Source organism: Ammospiza caudacuta, chromosome 16 (genome assembly GCF_027887145.1).
Source record: "Ammospiza caudacuta isolate bAmmCau1 chromosome 16, bAmmCau1.pri, whole genome shotgun sequence".
Taxonomy (NCBI): Eukaryota; Metazoa; Chordata; class Aves; order Passeriformes; family Passerellidae; genus Ammospiza; species Ammospiza caudacuta.
This window is the reverse complement of record NC_080608.1, coordinates 4,752,520-4,778,952: the sequence shown is the minus strand read 5'-3', so window position 1 is coordinate 4,778,952 and position 26,433 is coordinate 4,752,520. Positions and strand designations below refer to the sequence as shown.

General features: G+C 48.1%; 2 protein-coding genes across 3 annotated transcripts in view; one reads left to right on the top strand and one right to left on the bottom strand.

Annotated features, from left to right (window-relative positions):
- RARS1 (arginyl-tRNA synthetase 1) overlaps positions 1-4,484 on the top strand; it is a 16,474-nt gene extending 11,990 nt beyond the window's left edge. Inside the window, exons 9-15 of the mRNA XM_058815134.1 lie at positions 11-115; positions 986-1,164; positions 1,507-1,616; positions 2,228-2,333; positions 3,035-3,207; positions 3,746-3,993; positions 4,333-4,484. Of these exons, the coding sequence (XP_058671117.1) occupies positions 11-115; positions 986-1,164; positions 1,507-1,616; positions 2,228-2,333; positions 3,035-3,207; positions 3,746-3,993; positions 4,333-4,442 (1,031 nt within the window). The 3' untranslated portion in view covers positions 4,443-4,484. The remainder of the gene's footprint in view (positions 1-10; positions 116-985; positions 1,165-1,506; positions 1,617-2,227; positions 2,334-3,034; positions 3,208-3,745; positions 3,994-4,332) is intronic.
- Positions 93-26,433, bottom strand: LOC131564618 (rho GTPase-activating protein 7-like). Of its 2 annotated transcripts, XM_058815133.1 has the most exons (13): positions 26,341-26,433; positions 19,249-19,320; positions 17,681-17,762; positions 16,284-16,347; positions 13,780-15,095; positions 13,270-13,434; positions 12,472-12,631; positions 10,957-11,155; positions 8,660-8,879; positions 6,882-6,996; positions 5,477-6,497; positions 4,750-4,817; positions 93-4,449 (listed from the first exon to the last, which is right to left on the bottom strand). In XM_058815133.1, exons 1-11 carry the CDS (start codon positions 26,351-26,353, stop codon positions 6,480-6,482), a joined length of 2,424 nt encoding a protein of 807 aa, XP_058671116.1. In that variant the 5' UTR covers positions 26,354-26,433; the 3' UTR covers positions 93-4,449; positions 4,750-4,817; positions 5,477-6,479. The 2 variants fall into 2 exon arrangements, with proteins under 2 accessions (XP_058671116.1, XP_058671115.1); XM_058815132.1 differs by lacking the exon at positions 5,477-6,497.

Here is a 26,433-nt window from a genome sequence, read left to right as displayed (position 1 = left end):
TTCCCTCAAGAATTCCAGAAAATCTACAACTGTTTGGACATCACAATCATTGAGAGAGGGGAATCCTTCTACCATGACATGATGAAAGACATTGTGAAAGAATTTGAAGATAAAGGTGAGGCTTTTGGTCTTGGATCAGAAGTTCTGCAGCTGTGAGGATGGGCATGGTGACCTCAATCCTATTCAGCAGGGCTTAGGGCTGATGCTTTTCAAGTTGCATCTTCCCCATCTTTGCTTTTTTCCTCAGCCACATTTCCTAAGAGGACATTTTGTGGCTTTTCCTCATTTCAGGAGGCCTAAATCTTTCTTGCTGATATCAAAAGCAGTTTACCTGTGATATTTGTAGGCAGTAGCACAGGGTACAACTGGAATTTATTGTATTCTGAGTAAACAGTCAAGGAGCAATATATGACAGACTACCCAGTCTTAGTGTTGTGACTGTGGGGACTTTGTCTGAGAAGTCTCTGTGAAGACAGTGGGATTTTGGGATCACGTTGACTTTGAAACTGGCAAGAAGCCAAGTGCAGCATAAAAAGTCTCTGGTTTTATGTGTTCCTGTCTGGATTTTGCAGTTCTTGAGTCTCACCATCTCAAGCGTTCTGACTGTCTCGCCTCAGAAAGACTCTGTGCAGAGTCCTCATCATACCTCTGTAGAGTTTCTGGTGCCTTTAATGCCATATTTTGTGATGGCTTTGTGGCTGTACAGGCAGATCTGGATGCAAATGATGGGAGTTTTTGAATTAGGTCCTTCCTGGTAAGGCCACATTTATGCAGATCTGGTCACTTGTGCATAGTTCTGGAACTGCTGGACAGAATGGGACTTGTGTTGACAAGGGAGTTCTCATTTAGGTATTTTCATATTTTTGATTATGTGAGTGTGTAGCCTTTTCTTTCTGGGGAAGAGCAGCAGGGAGGGGAGGTGTTGCTGCTGGCCCAGAAGCTCCCTGCTGTGGTTCACCACAGAATGTTTTCCGTGCTTTGGCAGGATTTGTGCAGGTTGATGATGGCAGGAAGGTCGTGTTCGTGCCAGGTTTCTCAGTCCCGCTGACAATCATGAAATCAGACGGGGGTTACACCTATGACACGTCAGACCTGGCTGCTCTGAAGCACAGGCTGTGTGAAGAGAAGGGTGACATCCTCATCTACGTTGTTGATAGTGGCCAGGTGAGTTCAGCACCCTCTGCTGTAACTGCTGGTGCTGGGCAGCACAAAGTGTGTGAAATGATGGATGTAGCAGTAACACAGGTAGAACACCACAGGGTCTTCAGTGTGATTGGTGTATTTACTTCTTATCTGAGCAGTGATGGGAATCTGCCAGTTGCTGCTTCTGTAGAGCTGGAAATCTCTTGAAAAGGTCAAACTTTTCAAAGCAGAATTTGTCTGTGGAACTGGAAACACTTTAAGTCTTATTGTGAGAGCATCATTGTGGCTAGGATAAAGCTATGAAGAAACTGCACCCAGAGGAGTGGATTGAAAACCAGTTGTTGGTGTTTTATTTTCCTGCAGTCTGTGCATCTCCAAACAGTGTTTGCAGCTGGACAGATGATTGGCTGGTATGATCCCAAAGTCACCAGAGTGGCCCATGCTGCCTTTGGAGTGGTGTTGGGAGAAGACAAGTAAGTGTCTGGGTGTACTTTTTCCTCTGTCTGTACCTTGGAGAGAAAATTTGAGTGAATGCAGGAGATTTGCTCTCATTCACTGACAAGTATGTATGTGGCACACCAAAATAAAGCCCAAAAGAAAGCACTGGTTCCTGTGCTGTTACCTGTAACTGTGTCATGGTGTTGTGTGTCATTGTCCTTGAGCCACACAGTCACTGCTGCTGTGGTCACATTCCCTCTCGAGCTTGGCTCTTGCTGCCTGGCACTTGGATTGGGTGGTGGAAGCTCATGTGGCACTGGGCGATGATGGCAGTGGTAAAGGCCATGATTTTCATTACTCTCTACCTCCATGGTAGATAAAACAAAAAGTTGGGAGAAGTCTGGTACTGCTGTTGTGTGCTGCTTAATGCCTGGAACTGGACAGTTCTCACTGTTGAGTCCCTTGTGGCCATTCCTGCTGACCATGCTGTGGGTGCTCTCTCATTTTTGGAGCTGTCCATGTGATGGCAATTCCTTCAATACAAAAAGATTTGCCATGTGCTGTTTCCCTAAGCTTGCTGGGCGCCAGGCAGAGGGTGGAAGTGTTTTGCCTGTTGCAGGTGCTCATTTTGGCTGTGTGTTTTCAGGAAGAAGTTCAAGACTCGTTCAGGGGACACGGTGCGTCTCATAGACCTGCTGGAGGAGGGACTGAAACGAGCCATGGACAAGCTGAAGGACAAGGAACGGGACAAGGTACTTGTGACAGATTGCTTCTGTCCTGAGAACTTCCCAGATGTGTTCACAGACTTGTGGTCTCTGCATTGCTTAGTGAGATTCCTGTCTGTCTTGCTGCCTGCAGAGAACTGGGTAGTGTGGGACATGGAATGTAACAGAAAGACCAAGCACAGTGTGGGGCAGTGGAATTGGGAAGGGTAGTGTAGGGGGAAGGGAAAAGTCCCTTTTTAAACAGGAACATGAGGAAGCAAGATAAAAAAACAAAACCTTGAGAATCTCTAAAGGGCTCATAGGAGTCAGGCACAAAGTGCTTTGCCCTGCTGTCACTGTTCCAGCAGAGAGGGGTTTGTAAGTGTTTGGACTGACCAAAATGCTCCATAAGGGTAGGACAACCAACATTTGTTCCATGTACATATAAGAAGCAGGAGCAGAGCACATCACAACTGGCAGGCTGTGGGGCACAGAGGTCCTGTGGGCTGTCAGGAGAGGGAGTCAGCCCTAACCTGGGCAGGGCTGTGGTGCCAGTGGATTGCAGAAGTGAGGGATGGATATGGAGTTGTCTGGTGCCCTGAGGCAGAGAAGTGTGTGTGAACTGAGCACCAGGTGGGTGAATGCCCTCAGCAGCCTGGGCTCTCCTCCTGAGCCCTGCTGAGAGGCCAGGCCTGTGCACTGTGCTTCATTCTTCCTCTTGACTCTTGTCTGTTTGCAAATTGCACCAGGTCCTGACACCAGAAGAGCTGAAAGCTGCCCAGACATCAGTGGCTTTTGGATGCATCAAATATGCAGATCTGTCCCACAACAGGCTCAATGATTACGTGTTCTCCTTTGACAAGATGCTGGATGACCGAGGGAACACAGCTGCCTATCTGCTCTATGCCTTCACACGCATCAGGTGAGAGGGGTGCTGGAGCTGCAGGAGCTGGTGCTCTCTGCAGCTGTGTCACAAAGGGACGTGTGGGCCAAGGGGTGACAGTCACACCAGTGCTGTTGGGGGTGTTTGTAAGAGAAGCCAGCTACACTGGTATGCACCACGGACAAGGTTTTATTTGTCATTGCACACGATGTGTCCAGTGCCACCCAAACTGGCTCCTCTGTGTGACACACAGCCCGGGGAGGGAACTGTGGGACTTCCTGGGAAGCAGAGGATTTAGGTGGTTGGAAAAGGATGTGTTCCAGCAGCTGCTCAGCTCAGGTATTGCCACACCCCAGTTTTTCTGGCACCCTGAGCCCTGGTTTGCTTGGCAGTATCAGCTGTCCTGGCTGATGCAGGTGCCTTGAGCCCATCCCTCCCTGTTCCTCTGCAGTGCCCTGCTGGATTGAGGGCTGACTGTCCTCTTTGGTCACTCAGGACTGGGCAGGGGAGGCCATCAGCCCTGGGCAGGCTGGGCAGTGGGACCCTCACAAGCAGCCTCTGTTCTGGACCCTTCCAGGGCCATTGCTCGCCTGGCCAACATCGATGAGCAGATGCTGCGGAAGGCAGCCAGGGAGGAGGTGCTTGTCCTCGACCATGAGAAGGAGTGGAAGCTGGGCAAGTGCATCCTGAGGTTTCCTGAGATCCTGCAGAAGATCCTGGAGGACTTGTTATTGCACACACTCTGTGACTACTTGTATGAGCTGGCCACCACCTTCACTGAGTTCTATGACAGCTGCTACTGCGTGGAGAAGGACAGGCAGACTGGTGAGTGCTGGCCAGGGGGTGCTGTGTGTGCCTGTGTCACATCCTGTGGTTACATCCAGCTCCAGGGTGTTACCCTGTGTTGGAAAGGCTGTTGTCACACTGCTGTGTCCATGTGGGAGGATTGACAGAGACTGTGTTATGACTGAGCAGGAAGACTGAGCAGAGCTGGGAGCAGCCAGGCACCTGCAAACAGGAGGGGTGGTCAGTCTGCCTGGCTTGGGGAGAGCAGGAAGGATTCCATGTGCCATCCAGGGCCTGGTTTTGGGTGCAGGGGCTTCCCCTGTGGAAGGTACTGTTGTTCTGAGCAGCTTCTCCAGCTCCTGTGTCTGTGTTTTCCAGGCCAGATCGTGAAGGTGAACATGTGGAGGCTGCTGCTGTGCGAAGCCACTGCCACCGTCATGGCCAAAGGATTCGACATCCTGGGCATTAAGCCTGTGCAGAGGATGTAGCAGTTCCCTGTGGAATGACAATAAAGGGACTAAACAACTGCAGTTCTCTCTGTCTGTTGGAGTGGGGTTGTGGTAAGGGAAAAAAAAGCAGAGAGGGGAGGGAAAAGGAAAGAAAAGGAGTGTGGCTTAAGTAGCTGCAGATACAGAGGCAGACAAGTGGCTGTGAGCACAGCTCAGAGCAATTCTCAGTGCAGGAGCCAAAGCCCTTGAACTCAGAACACCCAAAGGTACCTCCAGGGAACCCTCCACCCACCCACGCTCCCAGAGCCAGCAATACTCTGATCCATACTCCCTCCATCCACTTTACCTTAGGTGCATGTCACCCAGCCTTTGATGTCATCTGTGATGGTGCAGGGAGGCAGGCAGCAGCTTTACCTGGAGGAGAAGGAAGCCCAGGAGAGGAGCAGATCAGTTAAACTACATTCCCTCTGAGGAAAACACAAGGGAAATGCCTTTCCCCTCAGCAGCAATGTTTTGAATCCCTACAGAGTTGCAAACCTCTTTGTGCAGTGCATATCAATGGTGGGCAGCTACAAGGAGCCACAGCTCCTGCCTTTGCCTTGGGGTTTGTTGGAGGCTCTGCTGTGAGCCTCCTAAGAAAACTTCCAGAGTCCTAAAGCAGCACAAAAATGCAGCTATGGTACCGCTGGAGAGAAGGTGCTGCATTGATGCACGTGCTCACTGACATGCATGTGTACATATGTGTATGTATATATATATATATGTATATAGAGAGAGCTGTATCAGGTTCTGCCATGTGCAGAGCGCTGGGGAGGGCTCAGCTTTCACAGCTGCTCAGTACCTGATGTGGTGGGCACCAGCTGGCACTTCACCAAGTGCAGACCCATGCAAACACACTCTCCCCGTGGCTGAGCACTGCCCACAAGCCCACCAGGCCTGGCGCTGCTGCCAGCAGGGTGACAGCCATGCATGTCACCAGCTGCCCAGCCGTGTGCTGTGCTCCCTGTGCCCTTCCCGTGCCATGGAGCTCTCCCTGCCCCCGGGGCTCAGAGCCAGGCCCTGTCCCACCCTACCTGTGCCAGCTGGCAGGCTGGGTGGCAGCGGTGCCAGCCGGGTCCTGCTCGCGGGGCCCCCTCAGGGGCAGAAGTCCAGCGGTGGCCACAGTGACCAGTCCAGCTCTGGGGCCAGAGCAGCAGACCCAGGTGTTCCTCCAGGCACGGGCATGGCAGGGGCTGCCATGCTGAGCTGTGGCCTCCAGCAGGAGGGGACAGCCCTCTGCAGGCAATCCCTGCGTCTCAGCACCCCAGGGCGAGGGGCAGCAATGGTCACAGCAGGGCTGTGGGGTGTCCGTGTGTGCAGGGGTAGCCCAGAGCTCCCATGGGCTGTTCCATGGGGCCATGCAGCCAGGAACAGGGCTGTGCTGCCAGGGCTGACCTGAGGGTGCAGGGCAGGGGTGTCATGGCACCCTGACACCTCAGAGCTGGGCACAGGGTTCAGGCCCCTGCTGGGCAAACAGGGGCCATGGTTGGGCTGGGGGTGGAGGGGGCACTTAGGAGCCCTGTCTGGGCTGGAGACTGAGGCATGCAGGGATCAGAGCCCTGGGACCCTCAGCTGTGTCACTCAGAGGCCAGGCACTGGCTGTGGAATCAGTGCTGGGGAGCCCTGGGGCAGGGCCATGTGTCAGTGCAGGGGGCCATGGGGCAGTGTCCCCTGCCCAGGCAAACAGCTGGAGCAGAGGATCAGAAGGTCTGAGCTGGCTGTTGGAGTGTGGACAGCACCCCTGAGGGAAAGGGGCCAGGGTCAGGTGGGATAACAGAGCTGGCAGGGCAGCTGCCCTGTCCCACACTGCTGGGGCTGTGCCAGAGGTGGCAGCCAGGGTCAGCCAAGAGTAAAAGATCATCAGACACATCCATCAGACACATCCATCAGACACAGCTACGGCGATGAGGTCCCAGGTGGAGCCAGGAAGGTGAGCCAGCCAGGAAGGGAGGTCAGGATCAGGTCCAGGGACAGCAACCAGGGTCAGCCACAGTGTAAGGATCACCAGGCAAGTCCATAATGACAGCAAAGGCACGGTCAGGCTGGGAAGTCAGTCTGTGGGCCAAGGTCCAGGGTCAGATCACTGAGGTCAATGGCCAGGCACAGGCATGGCTGTTGCTCTGGCCAGGCCCCAGCAGCAGAACTTCAACCCACTCTCCAGCAGGGATGGCCAGGGCCTCCCTGCCAGGGCACGTGGCAGCCACTGCCCCACAGGTGCTCTCTAAGCTGTCCCCAAGCCCATGGAGTGAAGTCCCATCACGCTGTGGATGGAGGAGTGCAATAATGACACTCATTTTCCCTTTGTTGGCAGCAGCAGGGTGCCCATCTGTCACAGGCAGAACAGCAGCTGGGCTGGCAGGGACATTGCCCAGCTGCTGCTCCAAGCCAGCCTCCCCCCAGGATGGCCAGAGCTTTGCTGGGTGACAGTGAGGGACGTACCTGGAAGAGCCTGTTGCACTCCATGATCATGTGGGCCAAGCCCTGCGTTGCTGCCAGGTTCTCGTTCAGCTCCCTCTGGTCTGGCTTCCCCAGGCTGCACTTCCTCTGGCTGGACCTAGAGAGGGGAAGGTGAGAGGGAGGCTGAGTGAGCAAAGTGCTGGGAACTACACTAAACACTCTGCACTGAAGGATCTGCGCTGTGCCATGCAGGGCTAATGGCTAATGCAGTGTGACCACTGAAGGTCAATTCCCTCCCAGCACATCCCAAAGGTGTCCAGGGCACTACTGGCCAGTAGGAATGGACACCCAAGAAGGGCAAGTCAAGGAATTTATTCCCCAAACACATCATCACACACTTGGCCAAGAACAACAATGACCCCAAGCTTATTTACACCAATACCAAGCTCCTTTGATACCTGCAAAACCCATGCAAAACCTTTTAAATCCTTTAGCCCAAACCACACCCAACACATTTCAAAAACAGTCCCCTCTTTTAATTCATGCTAGTGGTATTACATCATTAGTCTTGGCTTCTGAAACTTTTATCTGTACATTCCTGCCAAAGGGCTTGAAAATTGGGTGGAAGATAATAGTCCTGAGTGCTGCTCCTCAGTCAGTCCTGTCAGCTGGAACCCTTTGAAGTGGGAACCCTGCACCAAGGCATTAATGCACAGTTACAGCAGAGCCACAGCTTCAAAGCATCCTGCCTTCTAAACACTGACAACAAAGAGAAAACCCCATTGCTATCTTTGGTGCTAACATTTCAGAGCAGCTCTGATGCAAAGCAAAGAGGAGCAAGTCCCAGAGTGTGGCTCCCAGGAGCTCAGACAGCCCAGCAATGCAGCAGGACCTGCTGCCCCCACTGCATCCCCTCCCCAGGCGCCCTGGTGGTGGCCCCGTGGCTCCCCCGGGTGCCAGCTCAGCACAGGAATGCCTGAGGCGTTTTCTGATGCTTTGTAACATTGAAAAGAAAATCCTCAGTGTTTTCTTTCCCTTCCCCTGTGCTATGCAGAGCCTGAGAGATGCCAACAGCACATCTGACAGCTTTGCTTTGGGACTGTCCTGCCCTGCAGATCCCCAAGTGAGTGCTCAGCTCGCTGTGCTGTCGGGGGCACGATGCTCCCTGCTCAGCCAGCTGAGCTCTCCTGCCCTGTCTGTCTGTCCACAGCCCAGCAGCACCAGCAGAGCACACAGCCCTGCCCCAGGAGCCAGATAAGGCACGAATGCTCTCAGAGATTATTTGTCTGCTTTGGCCCAAGGGCACCTTCCTCCCTGCACGTACAGACAGGGGATGTTATGCAACCCAGATACTTTTACTTATTAAGATACATTTACAGAATCCCCTGGCTCAATTTGGCAGGAATGATCCCCTTATCACCCAGCAGAACCAGCTGCCTCAATCTGCCAGGTATCTGCAGGGCCTTGAGGCCACACCTGGGCTCAGGTGGGCAGTGCAGTAGCACATTTCCAATGGCCAGCAGCACTTTAAGGCTAGCAATGAGCCACATGCTGGGCTCCTGGGCAGCCAGGGGTGAGGGAAACACACAGAGAATGGTCAGGAGCACAGCAATGGGGCCTCAGCACAGCCTCTGCACTGGGCAGAGTGACCACACTGCTCCATGCACTGCAGGCAGCTCCTGCTGCACCTCAGCAACCAGATTGAAGGCAAACCCATGACACACAGCCCATTTCCCCCTCAAAATCAGACACTGAGCCCAGGCCAGCCACAGAAAGCACTGCTCCAGCAAGAGCACTGTGGACAGCAGCAGTGCCAATACCTGGTAGAGGAGGAGGAGCTGTCCCGCCTCAGGGTGTTGAGGTGAAACAAAGAAGGAGCCAGACAGACAGCAATGTTGGTTGGGGTCATCTGGTTCTCCTCGACAAAAGCCACCACGTCTCGCAGGAAGAACAGGAGGATTTTCAAAGCTTCTCTGTTTTCCTTTGGGAGAAGGAGAATAGCAGCCTGGACAGCCTGAAACTGCTCGTCCTTCGGCACGTCTGGAAACACAAACCATGACAAGAATCCTGAAAACACAAACCGTGACAAATACCCCTCGTGACCTGCAGAAGGAGCACCCATCACAGGGTTCCCAGCAGGGCCCTGAGCCTGTAGGTTCATCCATTTCCTTGTCCCGAGCTCACAGCGGACAAGGCAAGGCCATTATCCCACCAAACATGAACCATTTCTCCTGCTGCCTGTCAGGTGCATGTTCACACCCAGGCATGCTGCTGCCTGACTTGCCATTTATCTTGAACACCATGCTAATGAACACATCCTGAACTGAGTTACAATCCAAATAAGGAGCTGTCTCCCCATAAAATATGACTCTGCAGTGATACTCTGGAGCTGCTCTACTGTCTTTTCCTTTCAGCTTCAAGCACGAAGAGAACAGATGCTCTCAGATAACTCAATTCAGAGACCAGTGTTTTGCCAACAGATTTTAATTCACACTAACCCCCATTGAGACTGTCTGGCCACAAAGCTCTGGCAGGAATGTGGGTCTGGTTCATCCTGCCATACATCCCCAGCACAAGGATTTCTCCAATTAACACCACTGCAAAGGGCAGAAGATCACTTGTCCTTCCCTTCAGGTAGAAGCACATACATAGAACACACTTGGTGAAACAAGTGTGAACACACTTACATACATAGAACACTACTCGGTGAAAATAGCATAATTCTTATCTCCAAAAGAGTAATTTAACCTGTGCACTTGCTCCAAAAGATGGGTGAGTGGGGTCAATAGAATTTGGGTGTTTGCTGTTTCTCTCCCAGAACAAGAGGCAGGAGGTAGACAGTGGCCAGATTACAGTAATTGGAGGAAAGCAGTTATACATCCTTTGGACATGGGAATTGTAGATCTCCTTACAAAGGAGGTTTTGTGAATGCAAGAAGAAAACTTATTTCAAACAGATAAATCATTTTCTGACAAAATTTTAAAACCCTGGCAGGTGATGAAATAAAACCCAACAGAAGTTCCATGAACCTACACTGTACACAGAACAGAAGCTGCTCACTGACTTAGGTCAATAAAAGCCACATGGGTTAGGCTGCAAAACCAGTCCTCTCAGAAAGCTCACAATTTGTCTTTCAAAACCCTTTCTCAGAAGCAGAAGAAACTTGTCTGTCCCAACAACATTATCAGCCCTACTTCAAGCTCCTTCCCCAATCCATCTGCTTTTAGAAAGTGAATTCCTTGAGGGCAAAGTGCTGGAAATAGAACCTGTTTAAACTGTATTAAATGCAGTATTTCAGCTTTGAGTTTTCTTGGTTTTTTGGTTTGAGTCTCAAGGACAGTAACTGTGAGCACAGACAGAAAGCTGCTGGCATTTCCCAGCTGTTTCACAGCAGCTGTTCTTGGGCACCTTAATAAAGAAATAAATCAATATATCAGGTCTTCTTGCTCAAGCAGCTATGCCATGCCATGAACAAGGAGACCAGGTTATTTCTTAATTTTGCACAAGGCAATAACTGTTTAAAAGCACAGTTTAAAGAGGCTGCCGCAGCATTTCCTTACACTCATCCTTGAGAGAAGAGAACCAGCTGGTTCAGAGGATGCAGAAGGGAAGCTCCCAGGTCCAGAGCCACAGGAACTCATCTTGTCAGAAATGTCCAGCCTGCCTTGTCCCCTCTGGCTGCAGGGGTCTTGGCACTAGTCCTGTCTGGCCACTGCCTTATGGATATTAAGATATCCAAGGCACTGGAAAATGTCAGTGTTAGGTACAGGGGATAGGAAAGAAGATGACATATGGACTCTATCATTCAGAAGGCTAATTCTTTTTTATTAAAAAAACCATTGCTTTTTTAATACCCTAGTTCACTACAGGTGGACTTTATTGGTCCTTTAATTAAAACACCATCACCATTGGCCAATTAAGAAACCACCCTTAGGTACACAAATCTCCATAACCCATTCCACATGTGCACAACACCAGGTGCAGCAAGTTGGGCTAAGAATTGTTTATTATTCTTTTCCTCTGATCTCCTCACAGCCTTTCCCAGGACAGTGCTGGGAAAGCTGTGTGTTATTCCCTGTGGCCAGAGAGCAGGGAAATGCCAGCCCTGGGTACCTACACTGGTAGATGTGCAGGAAGGATTCACAGAGCCTGCTGGTGAAGATGGGCTCGGGGAGGTCTCGGAAATACTGCTTCACCATGTCTGCCACGTCAAAGGCTGACTGCCCCTCGTAGCACACATTGTTTGGGCTGGTTTCATTCATTTCTCTTAAGGACAGGATCCTGGATTTAACGCCCGATTTTCGGAACAGGCCAACCTGTGGGTAAAAGGAATTATTAGAGGCAAAGAGAGGAGTCATTGGGAATCAAAATTTTGATAAATAAGTGATCCTTCACCTTCCTTCTAACAGCAAATATCCTGTGGCAGTGGGATTGAACACCAAAATACTTCTGTATCATTGATTGAACACCAAAATACTTTTGTATCAGAAGCCACATGGACATTTCTCTGAGGCAAGCCATGCCTGGTACCCACAGAATCAGCTGTGACATACCAATTTTCATCTTTGTTTGGCTTTTATTTCATACAAAAGTACTTATTTTGCCTTTTAGAATCACTACCATTGACACATATCCATTCTCTTGGGCAGGCTGTGTTTACACATGGGAACTCTAAGTTTCAAATTCACCACTGTGTGCCCACCAAACACAAACATACATCAGCTGTTGGCTTACACAAACTGACTCTGAGATCCACAAAGCTCCCTGTAACACCTGATACATCTAATTTTTCCACAGGCTGGCAAAGGGCAGATGCCATTAGGAGGGAAAATTTGATGTTCTTTTTAATGTGATTGTCAACTCAGCGAGATTTAGGAGTTTCCCATGAGCTCAACCCACCAAAATGTCTGGTGACAGTTTTACTTTGTGCCACTGTGGCAGTGTTTACACTCTCTGGTTTATTTATATGAACTGAATTTATATGAAAAACACTTGCACTGTCACTTTTGCACTTTGGCATCATATAACACTTCTAGACAATGGCAAAGCACAGGAAGAAAAGTCCTCTCTTTAACTAATATGTCTCATGTCACAAGGTCTTCATTTCTGCAGCTATGCTATGGAAATACCATATAGAGCACATACTTCCTCTGCCATCTCCGCTCAGGGGATAAATACTCAGCTGAGCTCCAGGAAAAGCTGTAACAGGCAGTGCTGTAATGTTTTCTCTCTGCTGAGTGGCGCATTTCAGCTGAAACAAGACTAATTCTCACATCAGCTCTGGCACTACCAGCGGCAGCCACAGAACAGAGGAACAGTGACATTGGCAGATTTGCCTCCCTGGGGAGCAGAGCCATGACACCTCCCCAGGCAAAGGCAGCCTAGAAACTGCCTGCACCAGGAGGGTTTCACTGAGGGAAGGCACAGAAACACAGCACAGGGCTAAAGGCATTCCCAGAGGGAATCAGCACTGGCATTTCCTCACAGGCCACCTGCTCAGAGCTACACCCTTCTGCCTACTCAGAGCCTCAGGGGTAAAAAACTCCTTCAAAAAAGCATGAAAGAGAGTCTGCTTCCCTGGAGCAGATCTGCTCATGGCCCAGAGCTCCTCTGGGCTGCCTTGAGCTCATACCTGGTCGAGAAAGTGGCTTCTCAGGTACTCCAGGGCTTGCAGGATGCCATTGGGCAGGGGATGGCTTGTCCGCTGCATGTTCAGCAGTAAAGGAACCCCAAACACATTTTTGTCCTTGTAGTCTGAGGCTTTGGGCTTTTTTATGAACTTTGGTATGGTCCTAGAAATGAAAACCAAGTAGATGCAGCTTACCAGGTGTGCAGCACATTGCACCTGCTGCTGTACACTCATCAGAAAGGGCTGGGCTGCACCTTGTCACAGCCCCAAATACACACAGCACCAGGAGGGAGAGAAAATCATCAATTACAGGGATGACTTCCTCATTTCATTGCTGAAATTAACTTTAATAAAGCATCCTCGTGGGAAATACATTCCATAGGACTGCAGGGTTTTTTTCATTCTTTCTATATTCAAATACAAGCTCCCTATCACAAAATGTATGTAAGTCCTTTGAGTGTCTGAATTTGTCACTGGTTTAGTTCAAACAGACAGTGCTGAAGGGCTGGATCCTCAGTCCCACAGTCACTGGGATGGTCCTCTGAAAAAGCCCTGCAATTGGGCAAATTTAAAGAGACACTATGATGTGCCTTAAAATCAGTAAGAGCAGCGAGGGGCCAAAGTGCAGCCCACAGCACAGGAAATGCTGGAGCCATGGAAATAACCACAGAGCTGCTGGCAATTTAATAGGATGAAATTCTTCATCCTGAACACATGCAATGCATGCAGACAAGGAAATTCACATGCTTACATCAACCCCTTTCTTTCCAGCTCAGGTTGTTTCAATATCACACAACTTACCAGTTCCAGCCCTGCTTACTGGACGGGGAATATCTGTCCATTAGAGCCGTGAGTTTCAGCAATGCCAGCTTTTGTGTGCGGGCCAGCTGGGCAGCTGACTGGCCATCAGTCTGCAGGGAAAGGCCTTCCAGGTTCTCTTCCACACACCAGTGCTGCTTCCCGTGCCTATGGGACAAATATTGCTTAACCTTAGGACCATTTCCCCATCCCTGTTTCCTACCTGCGTCTGTGAAGCACCCAAGACTCTAAATGACCTGCAGTTATTTGCACTTAAACAAGGTGCTTCCCACCCAGGAGGGGCTCTGGCAATACAAACTGTTTCCCTGGCTCCAATGCCTGAGTGCTCATGCAGATTATGAGTGTCCCTGTTCAGCAGAGGTCAGAATTGGTGCCTGTGGAGCAGTACCTGCCACCTGCAGGGCAGACCCTGCTACCCAGGACAGACTTTGTTCTGGTAAACCAATTATATTTGAGTGGACAGAATCAAAGGCAAACCCAAGGATGGCTGACCTGTTGGTGTTTTTAGAGTCTGTGATGTATGCCAGCTCTGCAGAACCAATCTCCTTGCCCAGGCCACAGCTGCTCTCTCCCCCAGCCTCCCCTGCTCTCTTATCTTCTGAGCCCTCTGGTTCAACAGAGCTTTCCTTAGGGGAGGGTGGACACAAAGAGGCCAAGTCACTGGCAAAGTCAGAGTCCCCATCATCTGAGAACTTCTCAGTCCACTGATCCACCAGCTTTTTGAGGCCATTGACATCTGCAATGACACTGTTCAGCTCTGAGAAAACGTCGTCGTCGCCGAGCTGCTCCAGGCCCTGCAGCTCGGGGCTGGGCATGTTGTCATACACACTGAGCCTCTGATCCCTGCCCAGCACGGGGCTCCTGGCGCCCCTGGAGCTGCTCCTGCTCCTCCTGCACCCGTGGAAGCTCCCAGTCCTCCAGTTGACAGAGGAGCTGTCTGCAGACAGGGAGCTGTCTGTAAGCACTGTGGGGAAAGTGCCAGGTTTGTGGCCTTGTGGTATTTGAAACATCTGGCTCTTTGGTAATGTCACGTCATTTTTTAGGTCTTGCTGGGATAGATCGTTCCCCAGCAGCAGCTTGCTGGTGTCCATGTGTTCTGCATGCATCCTCCTTCCTTCACAGGGGCTGCCTGGTTTTGTAACAGGCCTTGCAGTGCTCCCTGTGCTGCTGTTCACAGACTGATGGCTGCTATTGCTGCTCTGGGGAGAAAAGGGAGAATTGTTCTTTGTTCGGATGCCAGAGAGGTCAGAAATATTTACACAGTTCAGCATCTTCATCTTTTCTTCATTAAGTCCTTCCAGAAGAACAGGTTCACTTATTATGGGTTTGGCCTTTGACTGACCACTCCTTAAACTGCAGCTCCTTAAGTGCAGCTTCTCCATTTTCTTTAGAAGGCTCTTCCTCTTTTTAGATGGTGACTTGTCCAAAAGCTTCTCCTCACTGGTGATAGTTAAAAATTCACTGGGGGGAGGAGAACAACTAAAAGAGTCCAGTGAAGGTACCTTAACTGAGGAACACCTTGAGGAGCTCGTGCTGGTTTCCACATCTTCAAAAGGTTTCTGGGAGTTAACAATGTCACTGTCAGCACTGCTGGTGCTGTGAACCGAGGACACATCGTGCTTCTCACCATGATCCAGACAGACACTGTCCTCATTGCTGATGATTTTCAGCACTGGGGTGGGAGCTCCAGCCCCCAGCTCTGCTGGGAGAGCTGCCAGGCTCCCGACGCGAGACCAGCGCTGGCTGCACCTCTCGTAGGCCCACCTGTCACTGATGGCACAGGGCTCATCATCCTCAGAGTCATCACTCTGGGAAGGAGGAAAAAAAAACAACACAAATTCAAGGGCAACGTTTGGCAAATTTTAAATTACAAAAAGCAGTTTAATATAAAATGTAGACTTAAATTTTCTGCCGACTTCTGAAACCTCCACAACTAACACAGGGAAATGTGACCACTCAGACATTGAAGATCTGCCCTAAGTTAGTTGAAAAGTAGGCTGACAAATGATGCCCAAGCATGCTGATAAATCTGGGAAGTGACCACAGGAAAAAGTGACAGATTTGATCTAAGGGTGAAAAATCCTGTTTTGTGGCAAATCCAAGCATTTTGAAAGATAGTTGTATTGGGTTTACACTGCCTTTCCTAAAGTCAAACAAATCAAGCACTCTCACACTTCTGTGACCAAAACCCATCCATTTTCAGGTAAAGAAGTGTTTAGCTGTGGGGCTGTGCAGCATCAGTACCTGTGCACCCTTCTGAAGCTCCCACCTGCACCAGGTGCCCTTTGCTGGATTGTCCCCACTCTGAGGGGACACTGGCACAGTGAAACATTGCAGAGATGGGAGCCACCTGCCTCTTCTCCTGCCCCATTCTGCCCCAAGAGAGAGCAGAACTCTCCAAAACCCAGACATTTTCCCAGAATTTGGCATTATTTTCTCTCTAGTCCTGTAGTTAATCCCCGGTGGCTCAGAGGTTTGGCAGGGCTGGGGCTGCCCAGCCAAGCTGTGGGCCCCACTCTGATTTAGCTGCAGTGGCAGGGCACAAAGACAGCACAGCTAAAACCCACTCAGCTTGTATTGGCTGAACATTTGGATTCCCCTTTGGATTTCTTTAAGTCAACAGGAGTGAAATTTCCCTTTCAGGACTTGCATAAGGTGGGAAACTACATAGAAAAGCAATGATAGCCATGATGGGGCTTTGGGGCAACTTCTCCTCCCACAGTGAATTTTTGGACAGTAACCTGTGTCAAATCAAATTTTTTAAGTGTTTCAGAAGCCACCCCTAACCTGCCTTGCAAAGTTTCAAACATTACATAGCAGCAATCTCCATCCCTATGGTTTCTCAACATAACATGCAAACAGCAGAACTTTGTGGCATGGAATAGAAAGGAAAGTTCAGGAATTGCTAATCCTTCATGCACTTTTGAACCCAGGTGTTTGAAACAACAGCTCAACACATGTTTGATCAGAACAGGAACTGTATGTTACAGACATACCCGATTCTTGTCACGGCTTATTTCCACTTTCATTGATGCATACTTGTTCAATGTGTTCAACCTTCTAGGGTTTGAGAAAAAACACAGGAGTTTTACATTTCAGCTATTTTATTGCTTGAAAACAAACATGCACTAAACTAGTTGTGATCTTCTACCAGGGAGTCTTCACTATTGTCAAAGAGTGACATTCTGCTAGAGGCTCCCATACACTGGCCCCAAAACCAGCACCAATAACAACACCATGATGTTCACACTTCCAGTTCTGCCATCTTTAAACTAGAGAAGACAATAATCAATCTAATAAAAAAAAAAAAATCATTAGTGCTAATGATTGTGGAAAACTTCATATTGATTTAAGATTTTGAAAAGAAATGAAATTCTATGTGGGCTCCTCAAAAAAAAAAAAATTAAAATGAAGATGTTAACCTGTATCTCTGGAAGGACTCATTATCTATAATTTTAATTAAAGCTTGTGGAATCAGTAAGGTCCCCACATTAGTCAATCACTTAGATGTCAAACAATAGGTGGCATCAACACGAGGCACACAGTCTCTCCAAGGAGCAAACAGGACAGGAGTGACACCAAGAAACAAAATATACCCAAAGTTCTCTAACATCTGCTGTGCTTTAGAGATGTGAGTGTGAACAACTCCTCTTGGTCCCCAGGTGCAGGCAGAGCGGGAGCTCAGAAAAGGACCAGAACACCTCGCCAGGAGAGGAACTTTGCAGTAAGTGTTAGAAATCATGATTTCTGCTGAAGAAACTCTGCTGCCCAATCTCCTCATGAGGAGCTGCAGTACCTGCAGCACCAGCTGAAGCAGGAGCCTCACACTGTCCTGGCTCTGATCCTGGGGAAATTCCACAGGGCCCTGAGTCTGACTGGGCACTGCCAGTGCAGGTTCATTTGTGTGCTCTGAACAGCTGTGGCAAAGCAGTAACTTCAAACCAGTACCTTTGCTTCTCACCCAAAAAATATTCAGGAAAACAGAGCAGATCTCATGCAGGTAATTTTTTTTTCTGTCTATCTGCTGGAACAGGAGTTGGAGGAAATTCCTGCACTCCATTGCACATGATCCTAGAGAGCAGCCTGCCATGCTTGCAGGGAGCTGGTTATTTTTAATCAGCTTGCAGCCATTTCTAATCACAAAAAAGATATTTAATGCTCAGTGTAACATCCCTGAGAGCTTGGCTAAAGAGGGAGTGCAGACATGTGCTTACTTTACCTTTTAATTCCTAAAATAACCAACTATATTGGCACTAAACTGTGGTGAAGTGATTTCCTCAGTCACAGATTTGGTGACTTTGTTCCTCTCTGACAAAAGCAGAGGCATGAAAAGATGAGTAACAAGTCACTGGGGGGCTGGGGGTATCAAAGATGATCCATGATTAATGTTTACCTGAACAGTGATTCAATTGCATCTCCATCTAAAAACTCATGATCTCTCCTCACAGTTTTTACATCAATGGGAAACTGCATATCTGTGAACAGAGAAGTTGAATCTGAAATCTGAGCTGTAGTTGCAAAGACTTTCAGTTTTGCAGCTTATTTATCACAGGATGAAATGAAACTACTTCTATTTCTATAGCTGTGCACTCATGCAAACATCCTTCCAGCAAGTGAGGATCAGTTCCTTAGGGCAAGGGGGGGAACAAACACAAGGATCTGCTTGCTGCTGTTGGTACAGGTGGACAAGCCCTTCTGCATTTCCAGGAGCTTGCAGTCACTGATGAGAAACACAAAATAACCTTTAGATTTGCTTTGGTTCTCTGCACCTTCTATAGGATAAAGCAGGGATTTATTTTTTTTGCCATGGTGAGGTGCAATGCAGCTCATGAGAAACACTCTCTGAGCTCCAGGGAGCCTGACACATCATGCTGGGCTGGGAGATGAAGAGTTCAGTGTTTCAGCTCCTGAGATTTAGCCTGGCACATGAGGGAACCACTGGGGTCCATATGTATTTTCTTAGCTTATTTTATAAGCTTTATTTTGCTAGCCAGGTCAGGAAACAGCATAAGCAGCAAGGTAAGGCAGGGGATTCATTTTCCAGAAGCATGGCAATGCACATTTCCAACAAACAGCTTATGGAACACAATCTGCTGTGGGCAGACAGGAAGCATTTCCAGGTTTCATGATATACAGCTTTCAAACCCAGCTCTACTGGCTTTACTGCAAATTTTCAATTTTGCAGTGACTAGGAGAGGTGGGAATGAGAGCAGTTCATGTTGTTCTTTAACTGTGGTTCTTTGATAAAATCTTTCTTAAATTAGGTTAGATTTTGTTACTTTCAATGTTTGTAACAAAAACCATATTTTAAAGTATAACAAAAACCATATTTTAAAGAAGAACAGTTTTAAGGTATATGCACAAGTGTGGCCTGAAAAATTATACAAGTTCTCAACAAACCCATACCTCCTCCCAAGAAATAAGCACACTTAGTAGTTTTAACAACATAGAAACATGCTGAAATTGTATTTTTGACTGGCTGGCTGCTGCTGAATATTCCTCATGAACACTTACGATTGCAAGATGATTTTTTGCAACATGCTTTTTCAAAACACCAATAAAGCAATCTCACTCAGATCACAGGCTGCAGAGCCTCAGAGGAGTTTTGGATGCAATCAGTGGTTGGAAACATCACTTCCAGCACCCCAAGGAAAAGAGCCTGAAAAAATTATAAGCAACTAAAAATAACAAAAGCAGAAATTTGACTGAGTTACAGTCTAACAATAGGAAAAGAAAACCAGGGAAGATTTGGTCCTTTAAAGAATTGTACTGAGTCCCTGCTGAGATGTCCCTTCTGCAAGAAATCACACCAGGTCACTCCTTTCCTCCAGGTTGGCATGAAGATATAACAGAATTTGGAAGTGCTTCCATCAGAAGTGTCAGGTTCTAAAATATATTATTTATGTGAACAATTCCACTCAAATTCAGTGTCAGCTGCTTGGCAAGTCTTTGTGATCATACCTTCAAACAGCTGAGCATACTGGGGAAATCCAGCAGCTCTCAGCCAGTCGCAGGCTTCTCTGGCTTCAATTTCTGCAAGGAGAACACACAGTTGTTCATGGACAGTGCTCAGCAGAGGCAGTGAGAAGCTAATTTCACCTGGCATACTCTCTGAAATCTTGTGTGTTAATGTTCTTCTAGGATATTGCTAAAAAGGAATAAATCTTGTTCCGATGCACATACAAAGTTCTGTAATAGTCATTTATGCTATTGAGATCAGCAAATATAGGACTGATAGATTTGAACACACACTTGGGATGTCACACAGCAGGGTAAATCAGCAGTGATAAGCTAATTTCACCTGGCACACTCTCTGAAATTTTGTGCGTTAATGTTTTGCTAGGATATTGCTAAAAAGGAATAAATCTTTGTCTCCAATGCACGTAGCTCTGCAATAGTCACTCACACTACTGAGATAAGCAAATAAAGGATTGATAGATTTGAACACACACTTGGAATGTCACACAGGGTGGGTAAATCAGCTGTCCCTGAGCTGGGGGCAATGGAGCATCTACTGCCAGTAGAAACGAGTGACCAGAGCAGGGTGTGGGGCTCACATCTGTGCCCTCACATGGCAAAGCCTGCTCGTGCATTCCAGCGCTGAGAGATGGTGATAAGACACAAACAAACCCTATAAATAAACTTAAAATGCTCTCACAACTTTAATAACACTGGCCACGGCCTAAGCATTCCCAGAACAAGAGTTCTCAGGAGTACCTGTTGCTAGGCTCTATCAATATTTATTTCCTTGCCAACTACCTCCAGCCCTTGGCAATGAGCACAGCAGATGTCAGGAACTCGCTGCTCGCTCTGTGACAGCTGGGCAAGCCTGTGGCCAGCACTGCTGGAACATCCCACAGGGGCACAGCAGAGCCCAGCTCACAGAATCACACACATTCTGTGAGCACAGCCCCACAGAACCACACACATTCTGTGAGCCCGGCCCCACAGAATCACACACATTCTGTGAGCCCAGCCCCACAGAATCACACACATTCTGTGAGCCCGGCCCCACAGAATCACACACATTCTGTGAGCCCAGCCCTACAGAATCACAGAAACAGGCAGGTCAGCATGGGTACATGCCCCAGCTCTGATCTCCGAGCACTGCAAGTGTCTGGGGCTGTGGAAGAGGAGAGGATTCCCAAATGCATTTCTGCAGGTCTGTGGGCATCCCATTGTGCGCTACACCAGCCTCCAACCTAAAAGCAAAGACTTCTTAGAAAGGAGCATTGCTGAGCTACCTGAAAATCCAGCATGCTCAGTAGAGAGAAATGTTTTTAAAGCACCTTAAAGAGTAGCATGATAGGCCAGAGGAACAGAGCTGTTCCTTAAAACTATTTTCTTTACACATACACTCACAGATTAGGATTCCAGGGCACTTCACATTCATACCTGTTCAAATTCACTGCTTGCTTTGCTCAGGCTTCTCAATTGTAAGTCATCAGTGCAATCAGACACTAACCAAAAAATATCACACAACTTCCAGGATTTTATTTTTCTACTTTAAAACTTAAAATTGTTTCCATTATCACTTAATCAAATTGAACAATGCTGTTCTAACAGAGGCTTCCCTGCACAAAACTGCATGGCTTTTTCATCTGAGAATAAAGTGATACCATAGGAAGACCAGGATATTTTTACACAAAACAGATGGATCAAACTTTTTTTTCCTACTGCAGAACAGAAACTAATTTCTTCTACAAGAAGAAATATATATCCACTAGCTTATATCCCCTATGCCTATATTTAGTGCCATATTTAGTGCGATAATTTATCATAATCTTTACCACAACACAGCATTTACTGGAGACAATAAAAGACAAGCATTGTATTCACAGGGAAGAAGGAAAGGAAAAGGAAAAGGAAAAGGAAAAGGAAAAGGAAAAGGAAAAGGAAAAGGAAAAGGAAAAGGAAAAGGAAAAGGAAAAGGAAAAGGAAAAGGAAAAGGAAAAGGAAAAGGAAAAGGAAAAGGAAAAGGAAAAGGAAAAGGAAAAGGAAAAGGAAAGCTATCTGTAGGAAAGAGCTAGGAGGATGACCAGCCTAACACTAAAAATTTTCACAAAGTGATTTTCATTTAGAACCCCAGTAGATCCACTCAGCCATCTCAGCTGTGGAGGAACTGTAGCTGTCCTCATTCAGACCTCAGCCTGAGCACAGCAATCCTCAGCTCAGACAGGGACTCTCGAGGGGCTGAAGCTTCCCCAGTTCCCAACACATTAAAAGCACAACTCCATTTTTAGACCAAACCAAGCCATGAAAAGTGATGCAAAATAGAACAGAAAAAATAAGGCAGAAAAATATTTTGCACCTAGTGAGGCTATTTTCAATGAATGTGACTGAAAATACACACTTACAGTTGGCTTCTTCCATAGAACAAGGACAGAGGAGCTGGGGGAATTTTCTTTGCTGATGGAAATCTCCAGGCCTTTTAACATACCTTTGCACAATCACAGGGCATGTTTGGATTAGATATTGGGAAGAAATTCCTCCCTGTGAGGGTGGTGAGGCCCTGGCACAGGGTGCCCAGAGCAGCTGTGGCTGCCCCATCCCTGGAAAAGTTCAAAATATTCAAGGCCAGGCTGGACAGGGCTTGGAGTAACCTGGCCTAGACCAGAGGATGACAATTTTTAACACCTTTTGGGTATTTTCTGCACAACTGAAATAGCAGAGTGACCTAAATGTCTCACCTCCCTCTCCTGAACTGATTTCATAATTAAGCAGATGGGGAAAACAAATCCTGCAAAACTTAATATTCCTCGGTTAGAGGCTGCCAGCAGCTCCTCCATGCCAAGGCAGCTATTTCCCCGAGGCTAGGGGTGGTAGGTTACTGCCAGATGTTTATGAGAAACAACACAGAGCACACGGGCTGTGCCACCCTTTGGCTGTGCTGTGTCCCACAGGTACATTCTGTGCCCAGGCCCCTGCACAGAGCATTCAGAGTGCTGCCTGTGCCCCAGCCCTGCCCCTTCCCCACACACCCTCCTCCCTGCAGCCCCAGAGCCTCCACCAGGGCTGGGACACTGTCACAGACATCTTTTCATGAAGATCCTTTCCTTAGGATTTTTAACTCCTGAGAAGCTGAGAGGCCTCAGGAACAAAATGTAAACAATGATTATCTGCTGCTATGAAATGCAACAGGTGCATCTGTGATTGGCACATGTTGGATGTTTATAATTAATGGCCAGTCACAGTCAGCCGGCTCAGACTCTCAGTCTGAGCCACAAACCTTTGTTATTCATTCCTTTCTATTCTTAGCTTAGCTAGCCTTCTGAGATGAAACCTTTTCTTCTATTCTTTTAGTGTAGTTTTAATGTAATATATATAATAAAATAATAAATCAAGCCTTCTGTAACACGGAGTCAGATCCTCATCTCTTCCCTCATCTAAGACCCCTGTGAACACGGTCATGGGACACCTGTCCTGGGTTTGGAAGCTGTGTGTCCCATCCTGAGAGCAGACTGCACTCTCCTGGGCTGAGCTGTGTCCCCATCTGAGCACTGTCCTGAGAGCAGCCTGCAGGACCCACACTCCTCACCAGGAACCTGCAAACCAGGTGCTGCAGTGTGAATTAAATCCCTGTCAGAATGAACGGCACTGCTAACCAGATTGTTTGCAGCAAAGGAAAGACATCTGTGCTGAGATGTGGGTATTTGGGCATTGTCTCTGAGATGTTTTCCTGACAAGAAGCACTTTCCTAAAAACGAGGCAGAGGCAGCAACCCAAACCAGTGACAGCAGTGTATCCAACAGGCCAGGCAGCCTTACTGTGAGGTGAGCAAACTTCAGCTAAAAAAGAATCAAACTGTACTTCAAATTTTAAAGTACTCTACATAAAATGGGAGAATGTAAGTTTCATTTTGAAAGCACAGCACAGTGAACCTTGCTGCCAGGATGCAGTGTGACTTTGAGCTGCTGCCAAAGCAGGAGACCTCTTCCTTTGCCCAGCTGTGAGCTCCTACTCCTCACTGCCACCCCAAGCTGATGCCAGCAGGTCCTGTCAGCCAAACTGGCAGGAAATGATCACTCTTGTTTGGCAAGATGAGATTTAAGAAGTTTTAGCTTTCTGAATTGGCTACCACATGTTCTGATAGGTTCCAGTGGCAGGACAAGGGCAGTGGTGGGTCCAGGCCAGGGAGCTCAGCCTACTGTGAAACCTTTACATAAATGTATTGTTTTTCACAGAGGTGTCTCATTGTAGGTCTTTTTCAAAGCAGTTTTTAAACAGGTTTTAAAAACCAATGGTAGATGCATTGCTTCTATCTCCATCCAAAATAGTTTTCCAGTTTCAACAGGTAGGAATCACAGGGTGATCAGGACTTCATGAATTAAAAGGATTTAAATCTGAACACCTTCCAAAACCATGGCAGAAATAAGAACAATTGGAGGGGTTTTCTTGCTGTTTGCAGCACTCCTGCATTAGCTACTGCAGGACCCTCCTTGTCCCCTTTTCTGTGGGATGCAAGTGTGGTGCTTGTGGCAAAGAAAGGATTTCTCAACATGCCCAGCAGTCAGGAGAACAGAGCAGAGGGTAGGACTGACTCCTCACTGACTGACATTGCACCACTCTGTAACGAAACAGAAACAATCCCAAAGGATTTTGCTCTTTCCCAACCTCCCTCATTACACAGAGGACCTTTTTTTCCTCTCTAAATGCAGCAATCCTCCTCAGCAGCCAGAGCCAAGCAGGTGCCCAGGGTGCCCAGCTCCCAGCCTGCCTGCTGTGCCAGCAGGGCAATGCTGCTGCCTCTCTCCTCCCTGACAGCCCTCACTGCCATCCCCAGCTCCCAGCCTGCCTGCTGTGCCAGCAGGGCAATGCTGCTGCCTCTCTCCTCCCTGACAGCCCTCACTGCCATCCCCAGCCCCCAGAACTGGCAGCCTCATGTCAAACTCTGCCCCACATCTTCCTGCAGCTCAGGAGCCCTGGGCTGGGGACTGGCAGGTCCTTCACACCCTGACTCAGATCCTGTCCTTGCTGCTGGTGCTGCTGGAAGTGACAAGGGGTTTTCAGTTCAATTTGAACATCACAGGATGAGTTTCCCATCACATCTTTCTGTTTTGTGCATCTTCCTAGGGCTGTAAGAATTGATGTGACTTCCCTGTGACTTACAGCTGCTAATGAGCCATTTCATGTTACACTTTACACACACCCTGTGAAAAATGCATTTGCTGTGCTGGAACTCTGATTTCTGGACGTCAGAACTGCATTTTACCTGTGACAGGATTTTTAATAACTGTTTTTATTTACATTACATCCTTTTACTTGAAAAGAGAGTGGGAACATGATGTCTGCTCCATGCTGGAGGCTCAAAAGCAATGCTTTCAAAGGAGGGTGTTTGCACTGACCAAGATAAGCAGCCAGGGACTTGTAAAACTGTCCAACTCTCCAAGAGCTAAGATGGATCATAAATAAGTGGAAATGTTTATTCTGTTTTCTCTTGTGCAATGCAAAATATCAAAGCTTAATTGTACTTTACTAACCCACTTGAGGAAGAAGGAAAAAAAAAAAAAGAGATTATAGCTTGGAATTTAGCCAGGATAATTTAGGCTCCATGCAGATAGTGAACATAAATGTCTGGAAAATGAAAAGGCCAAGATATTTGTCCTTTCATTCCTACTTTACTATCATGCTGGTGTTTTGGAACTGCAGCCAACTCTTCAGTTATCACAGCTGGGAACTGCAATGTATCCCAGAACTTTGTGGCAACCTTAATTGCATCTTTATCCAGCTCCTTGGCATCAGCTCCCAGGCTGATTACCAGGACTCCCAAGCTGATAGTAAAGCCTTTACTCAGGTCCTTGTCATTTTCCTCCCCTGTTGGTTCCTGGGACCCAGACAAGTTTAAAGGCATTTTCTTTGTAAACCACATTAACTGGTTTGTCAGTGCTGCCTGATCTTTTAATTGCTTCTGAGTGTGTTAGAGAAGGCAGTGTTTGCTCTATGGCAATTTTGAAGGGCTCAAGGAAAGTTGGTACCTAATTCCCATCAACTTCAGGAGAAATGAGACTGTAACTCTCTAATTTCCAATCCACACTGGAAAATCCTTATCCAAGTAAGTAAGGGATTTATCTCCCTGCAATCCAATCCCAGATATGTTGCTTCACTGTGCTCCAGCCCTGCTGGCTGTGAAGCAGGAACAGATCCCACATTTCTCTGAGGCAGAAGCTCCTTATGGATGTTTGTGCACAGGACCCTTGTACATGACTGAGAAAAAATTGATGCAAGATTTCTGGGAGGAACTGTAGCAGGGAGGGTACTGCTGGCTGCCACTAGAGCCAATACCATATATATATTTATAATAATATAATGTAGCACAGAAGTAACAAACCCCAAAACAAGTGAACTGTCTGTGCTCTTTCACTGCGTAGCACTAAGTTTTCTTTAATTATACAAAATGCCAGTAACACCACAGGTCCAACCTACATGTAAGGAACTATTTAACCCAACAGAGACTGCCCAGTAAGTGGTTGTAACTAAAAGCAAGCTGGATTATTGCCCCTGCTAAGTCGGTGCTGAGCCTGCTGAGGCCAGGGCAGTAGACAAACTTTTACTGGGTCACTCTGCCCTGATGGAGCTTGTTGATATTCGAAGATACGCAACAAAATCAGACAACCTACCTGGAACTTTCCACGTGCATCCAAAAAGTCAGTAAAGGCAGCAGCTACTGGAAGAGCATGATCCAAAGTGTTGACAGCCAGAGAGCTGCTGTCACACTAACAAAGCAGCGATGGAAACAGCAGCACACACTGGAGCCTCACCTGGGGATGTCACTGACCTGGATCTTCACCTGGGGATGTCATCTGCCCATAGCACCCACTGGATTTTCACCCAGGGATGTCATCTGGCCACAGCACCCACGGCATCCTCACCTGGGGCTGTCATCTGCCATAGCACGCATAGGAGCCTCACCTGGGGATGTCATCAGCACCCATGGGATCGTCACCCAGGGCTGTCACTGACCTGGATCTTCACCTGGGGAGGTCATCTGCCCATAGCACCCACTGGATGCTCCCCCGGGGATGTCATCTGCCACAGCACCCACAAGATCCTCACCTGGGGATGTCATCTGCACCCACGGGATCCTCCCCGGGGCTGTCACCTACCACAGCCCCGTGTCCCGCCGGCGCTGCTCCGCTCTCTCCGCTC